The sequence below is a fragment of the Zalophus californianus genome, chromosome 9 (assembly GCF_009762305.2).
Source record: "Zalophus californianus isolate mZalCal1 chromosome 9, mZalCal1.pri.v2, whole genome shotgun sequence".
NCBI lineage: Eukaryota > Metazoa > Chordata > Mammalia > Carnivora > Otariidae > Zalophus > Zalophus californianus.
Window position 1 is genome coordinate 33,797,361 of NC_045603.1, and position 7,695 is coordinate 33,805,055.

General features: G+C 37.1%; 1 protein-coding gene across 1 annotated transcript; it reads right to left on the reverse strand.

Annotated features, from left to right (window-relative positions):
• Positions 1-4,692: 4,692 nt before the first annotated feature.
• LOC113923072 (cyclin-dependent kinases regulatory subunit 2-like) lies at positions 4,693-5,213 on the reverse strand. Its single transcript, XM_035721881.1, has one exon. It carries the CDS (start codon positions 5,211-5,213, stop codon positions 4,974-4,976), a length of 240 nt encoding a protein of 79 aa, XP_035577774.1. The 3' UTR covers positions 4,693-4,973.
• Positions 5,214-7,695: the final 2,482 nt, after the last annotated feature.

Consider the following 7,695-nt stretch of genomic DNA (forward strand, 5'->3'; position numbering starts at 1 on the left):
CCCTTTTCACACTGGCTTTTTTCACTTAGTAATATGTATTTAAGTTTCTTCCATTTCTTTTCATGCTTGATAGGTTATTTCTTTTTAGTGTTGAATAATATTCCATTGTCTAGATGTAACAGAGCTTATTTGTCCATTCACCCACTGAAGGTCATCTTGGTTGCTTCCAAGGTTTGGCAATTATGAATAAAGCTGCTATAAACATCTGTGTGCTGGGTTTTGTGCGGATGTAAGCTTTCATCCCCTTTGAATAAACACCAAGGCGTGTGATTGCTGGATCATATGGTAAAAGTATGTTTAGTTTTGTAAGAAACTGCCACACTGTCTTCCACGGTGGCTGTACCACTTTGTATTCCTACCAGCAATGAATGAGGGTTCCTTTTGTTGCACATCCTTACAGCATTTAGTGTTGTCAGTGTTCTGGATTTTGGTCATCCTAATAGGTGTGTATTGGTATCTCACTGTTGTTTTAGCTTGGATTTCCCTAATGACATATGATGTGGAGCATCTTTTCATGTGCTTATTTGCCATCTGTATGTCTTCTTTGATGATGTGTCTATTTAGATCTCTTGCCCATTTTTTAACTGGGTTGTTTTCTTATTATTGAGGTTTAAAAATTCTATACGTTTGGATAACAGTTCTTCCTTTGTCAGATGTGTCTTTGGCAGATATTTTCTCCTACTTTGTGGCTTGTCTTCTTCTTCTCTTAACATTGCCTTGCACAGAGTAGATTTTTTTTTTCATTTTAATGAAGTCCAGCTTATTAATTCTTTCTTTTGTGGATCTTGCCTTTGGTGCTATATCTAAAAAGTCATAGCCACACCCCAAGTTTATCTAGGTCTTCTCCTGTTACCTTCTAGGAGTTTTAGAGTTTTGCATTTAGGTCTATGATTGACTTTGAGTTAGTGTTTGCGAGGTGTATAAAGTCTGTGTCTAGATTCATTCTTTTGCATGTGGATATTCACTTGTTCCAGGACCATTTGTTAAAAGACTTTGTTCCCTTTTATTGCCCTTGCTGCTTTGTCAGAAATCAACTGATATTTTATGTGAGTCTATAGCTGGGGTCTCTATTCTGTTACATTGTCCTATTTGTCTATTCTTTCACTAATACCCCACTGTCTTGATTTTCATAGCTTTATTTTAAGTCCTGAATTTAGATAGTCGTCCTCTGATTGTGTTCTTCTACAATTGTGTTAGCTATTCTGGATCTTTTTCTCTCATATAAACCTTATAATCATTTAGTCAATATCCACCAAAAACTTGCTGGGATTTTGACTGGGATTGCATTGAATCTATAAATCAATTTGGGAAGAACTGACATCATGACAATATTGAGTCTTTCTCTCTATGAATATGGAATATCTCTACATCTATTTAGTTCTTTGATTTTGTTCATTAGAGTATGATCGTTTTCCTCATATAGATCATGTATGTATTTTGTTGGATTTATACCTAAGTATTTCAATGTTTTTGGTTGCTAATATAAATAGTATTGTATTTTTTTATTTCAAATTCCATTTGTTCATTCCTGGTATATAAGAAAGTGATTGATTTTTGCATATTAACCCTGTGTATTGCAACCTTACTATAATCACTTATTAATTCCAGAATTTCTTTTGTCAATTCTTTCAGCTCTACATAGATGATTATCATGTCATCTGCAAACAAAGGGAGTTTTGTTTCAGCTTTCCCAGTCTGTGTCTTTTTCCTTTATCATCTTATTGCTTTAGCTAGAACTTCCAGGATAATATTGAAAAGTAGTGGTGAGAGGGGACATCCTTGTCTTGTACCTGATCTGAGCAGGAAAGCTTTGAGTTTGTCACCATTAAGTATGATGTTAGCTGTAGACTTTTTTGTAGATATTCTCTATCTTTCCCTTTTTGTAGATATTCTCTATCTTTTCCTTATTTTAACCAGTAGAATATGATAGAAAATAGAGACATTTTTAGAGATATAATTAAAGTCTCTAATCAAAAGAAGATTACCCTGGGTGCATCTGACCTAACCACGTGAGCTCTTTAAGAGAGAATCCAGGCATTTTATGAGAGACTTGAAGTAGCAGAGATGCTTGTCACTGGCCTTAAAGAAACAAAAGCCACTTTTTAAACCACCTATGTAGAAGATAGCTTCTAGAAGCTGAGGGCCTCAGTCCTACAAATACAAGGAATTGAACTGTGCCAGGAACTTGAATAAGCTTAGAAGAGGACCCCAAGTTTCAAATGAGGATGTAACCACTGGCCAACACCGTCATTCATCCTTGCAACATCTGAGAAGAGGACACAACTAAAAAGCCTAGACTCCTGACTCATGCAAACTGCAAGATAATAAATTTATGTCTTAAGCATTATTTGAAGTAATTTGTTATGCAGCAATAGAAAACTAATACAATGGTCATTAAAATATAATTGCAATGAGGTCATTATAAAAAATATTATTGCCCACAGCTTTTATATAGAACTTACAGTTTAAAAGGTTAAATATTTATTTTCAGTTGCTTATGATGTTTACACAAATATAAACACACACCTATATATATATATATATATCTGTATACTTGAGGAACCCTAAAATGAAAAATTCACTGCATTCAAATAACAGTTGTTAAATTACAGAACCCAACATAGCTTGGCTCTATGTCAGGTTTATCCTGGAATTTGGAAGTATCACAACTTGTAGGCACTTGCCCATTTTAAAAACATGACTGAATCAGCATGCTGCCCATTCTATCCTAGACCACATGGCATGAATTCAAGATGAGATGTAACACTACAATTTTGTGTGAGTAGCAGGGGAGATGTTGATAGAAAATTTCTGAAGTAAATGAATTAAATCTATAAAAAATGGGGTTCCTGGGTGACTCAGTCATTAAGTGTCTGCCTTCGGCTCACGTCACGATCCCAGAGTCCTGGGATCGAGGCCCCACATCAGGCTCCCTGCTCTGCAGGAAGCCTGCTTCTCTCTCCCCCACTCCCCCTGCTTGTGTTCCTGCTCTCGTTCTCTCTCTCTCTATCAAATAAATAAAATATTTTTAAAAACAAGAATTTCTTATAATCTGTATCAATAGAGAATAAATTATCAGGGGAAAAGGCCATAATTACAAAAATTAAAAAAAATCATCAAATACAAGGGATCAGAGTGCTGAATCTGCCATTTCGGGCCCCTTGTCTGCTCTGAGCTGAGACAGAAGGCTCTGGCAGTCAGCTGATTCAACAAAGAGAATCCAAGGCATTGGGAGAGCTGCAATTCCCTCCAGGGAAAGTAAACCTAATCAGGAGCCCTGTGAAAATAAGACATCCCTAATTTTATGACTCTGCAGGAAACTCATGGTGCTGCTTGCTGAATGGGGAACTCATTTTAAGCATAAACACTATACAAAAACCTAAATATAATCACAAGATATAACTAGAGAAAGTATTAGGTTTGAAAAGTATTGTTTCTTTCACAAATATATAAAAAAAATATATATTTTTTGTGTCAGGCACAGAAGAAATAACACTTATTTGTAAAGATTCAATAACAACAATGATGACATTCACTAGACATTTACTCTGTACTAATAAGCACTGTTCTTGGTCTGTCTCAATTGATTCTCACAGTAGCCCTATAATAGAAACATTTTGCAGATGAGGAACTGAGGAAAAGAGAAATTTGCCAAAATAAGTCACAGAGCTAAGATTTGGCCCCCAAAAGACAATCTCTAGTCTCTGAGCGCTTACTCACTTCTCAAGAATATATCCGAATATAATCAGTCATGTCTAGGACTAGTGGAACAGCACCTAGCACATCTAATCTCATTTGTCTAGCTTCCAAACACAGGTAGCCAGTTGATTTAAAATAAAAAATTCTGTAATAATTTTAGGTTTGTTCTAGAATAATGGAATTCTGAAATAATTTTAATTTTGTAATAATTTAATAATTTTAATCAATGTTCAGGGACACCTGGCTGGCTCAGTTGGTAAAGCATGCAACTCTTGATCTTGGGGTTGTGAGTTCAAGCCACACATTGGGTATAGAGATTACTTAAGTATAAAATCTTAAAAAACAAAAATAATTTTTACCAATGTTCAAAGGCAATAGGTACTGTTTTCCAATGAAAGAAATTGGGTCTGCTTGGAGAAATGGTTGGTTCTAGCAATAATTCACATCATGCAGGTAGTGCCAGAAAGTAAACAACAACAACAACAACAGAAGCCAAACAGCTAAAAAAAAAAAAAGTATGGGAGTATGTTGAAGCAGCATAGGAGTCAATTTGTAAAAGTTCTCAACAACCAAAACTGGGATAATTTTAACAACACAATAAGCAACGTAGCATTGGTTTGGAACTCCAAGTATGAAATTACTATTTTTTTGCATGTGGATGTATCTATATATGCATTTTATCATCGATGTGTATATATATACATATGCACATATATGAGTATATGAGTATATATATAAAATTTGAGACTATTCTTTAAGGAAAATTTGTTCCTTATCCCCATTTATTTATCTAAACAGTAGTTTATTTATATGAATATATATTCACTTCTAGTTATTTTATGGCTATATATTACTGTAACAATCCAAAAAGAAAAGTAATCATTCATATAAAATTTAAAACATGTTTTTTCATTTCCATTAATAGAACGACTTATGGTTAAAAGGCTATGTATAAGTTAGAGACCAAAGTAAGAGTCAATTTATTTATTTTTATAAATGCAACATACAAACTTTATTTAACAAAAGCAACAGGTAAAGTCAAACAGACACTTATATTAAGAGAAAAACCGACTAGAAGAAATTTTATCTTAAACAACTTATAGTAACCTATTTGCAGTTGCATTTAACTGAGCTCTGTTGCTGTGAAGAATACAGCTCATGCACAGGTATGGATCAACAATTTGTACATTTTTCAAGTATTCACTGAATACTACCTTATATACACATATACATTAAATTTGGAAAAGATTTAATGGATGATCCCCAGATAGACTTCATTTTTGTTGCTCTTTTGGAAGAGGTCGTCTAAAGAGAAGAAGATGTGGTTCTGGCTCATGAATCATGTAATGAACCCAGCCCAGACTCTGTTGGACACCAAGTCTCCTCCACTCCTCTTCAGACATCAGATGGGTTTTCGGGACTTGTTTGGAAAGTTCTCTGGGTGACATGACATGCCGGTACCCATAGTGCTCATCGAAGTACTTGTCCGAGTAGTAGATCTGTTTGTGGGCCATCCTGCGTGTGGGCAGGAGTGACGGGGCACAAAGACCAGGCGCAGTGGGCCACATGTCCTGGTCTGGCCAAAGCAACAACTCGACTGCCGAGTCAATAAATTTTTTAAAAAAGGAATCCTTTATTTATGGTCCTTTAAATATTATGTGCATATTATTTTATTAGGAAAGCTATTTATAATATAAAGTAGAACAAGATTGTCTTTAATTTTCTTCTTTCTACAAATAGTATTATATTCCCTGAAAGGACTCAATAAATGAGAATGTATTTTTTATTAGTAATAATAGTAATTATCATTTTTGCAAAATGACAGGCAATTTTCTGAATAAAACCCCAGTGTCATATATATCATTATCTAGGTAGTTAGAAATTAGCTTGGGCATGAGCATATATAATCTTGTGCTTTGAAAATTAGAAAAAAATTCCTATATTTTCTTCAGAAGTTTGTTGGAGTATATTGAGATAGATATAGATGCACACACACACATACACACACACACACATATATATATATTCCAACTTTAACCTAGAAAGTGTGTTCTAGACATTGAAGTTGAAACAATAATATACTATAGTTTGGTGGTAAGCAAAGACTTGCCTGACAAAAATAGTTTCTGCATCTTACTTCTGAAACATCCAAGATCATTTTCATTATCATAATTTTTAAATCCTCATAAAACACACATTTTATAAATATGCTCAAGGCATAATTTCCATTGAAAGGTAACATTAGTTAAGAGGAAAGAAGAGTGATCCTATGGCCAATGACAAGAAAACAAGTTCCTGAGGACATGGGCTTGGGCATGATATTTCTGTGTGTGTGTGTGTGTGTGTTTGTGAGAGAGAGAGAAAGAGACAGAGAGAGAGAGAGAAGGAAAGTGAGTGTATGTATATATATAAGCTATCACCAAGATGAGGTTAATAAGAGTAACAAAGGTAGCCAGCCCACAAGGCTTAAAATAATTAATGTCAATAAATAATTGATGAACATGGAATTTTACCATCAAAATATTAATATAGAACTAAAGACCAGTATAAAATTAATCATTATATATACATATACATATATGATTCAATTCACTTTTTGAGATATAGAATAATGATGAACATATGTATCCCTTTTTCAACCAAATTACAATACAGTTATTTAAAAATAAATAAATAAATTACAATACAGTTGAGGAGATAAGAAAAACAGACTTAAACTGACAGCAAAGGAGGGGCGGAGCAAGATGGCGGAGGAGTAGGAGACCTAGATTTCGTCTGGTCTCAGGAATTCAGCTGAATAGGGATCAAACCATTCTGAACACCTACGAACTCAACAGGAGATCAAAGAAGAGAGTAGCAACAACTCTCTGAACAGAGAAGCGACCACTTACTGGAAGGTAGGACGTGCGGAGAAGTGAATCTGAGGCAATATTCGGGAGGATAGACGGCGGGGGAGGGGCCTCCGTCGGCCGCTTCTGGCAAGTGCTAGAGCCGCGGAGCACAAAATCGGACCTTTTAGAAGTCGGCTCCGCTGAGGGACGTCGCTCCAGTGGCTAAGCGGGGGTGGAACCCTCGCGGGACAGTGGGGTCTCAGGACCCTTGGGGTCACAGAAAGACCGGGGGAGCCTGAGTGCTCCAGAGCTCCCAGGTATCGGAGCGGGGAAGCCGGCTGCAGAGACGGAGCTGAGGCGTGGGCTCTCAGCTCGGGGTGGCCATAAACTGTGATCCGCGGCCCAGTCGGGCCACTGCTCCTACAGCAGGGACCCAACAAGTGGCAAATCCGGGGAGACTCCCTTTCCTTCCCGGGGCGGAACGGCGCGGGAACGCACCGCAGGGATCTGCTGGGTTTGGAGACTCCACACGGGGTCGGGTGCCAGAGATACAAACGCTCAGTCACAGGCCGGGTGAGCACGGAGAGCGGCCGGAGACCGGGCAAAGGGAGTGACTGCTTTTCTCTGGGGGCACACTGAGGAGCGGGGCCCCAAGTTCTCAGCTCCTCTGGGTGGAGATTGGGAGGCCACCATTTTTGCCCTGGTCCTCCAAGGCTGTACAGAGAGCTTGCAGGGAACAAAAGCTCCTGAGATCAAACCCGAGCAGCTTGCTTAGCCCGGACCGACAAGGGTGGGGCAATTCCACCTCCAGCAAAGACATTTGGAAACCACAGCAACAGGCCCTTCCCCCAGAAGATCAGCACGAACAGCCAGCAAGCCAAGACCAAGTTTACCGATCAAGGAGAACGGGAGAACTCCAGCGCTAGGGGAATACTGCACATAGAATTCATGGCTTTTTTTACCATGATTCATTAGTTCATCAAAGTTAATTTTTGTTAACTGTTTTTTTTTTCTTTTTCTTTTTCCCTTTTTCAACCAACATCTTATCAATCTCTTTTTAAAAAAAAAAAACATTTTTTATTTTTCATTTTTAGAGTCATATTTTATCGCTTCATAGTAGTTACCCTTATTTTTGGCATATATATATAAGTTGTTCTCTCTTTAA

Excerpts from the sequence above, each read along its gene's own strand:
- LOC113923072 (XM_035721881.1), bottom strand. The coding sequence starts at position 5,213 with ATGGCCCACAAACAGATCTACTACTCGGACAAGTACTTCGATGAGCAC.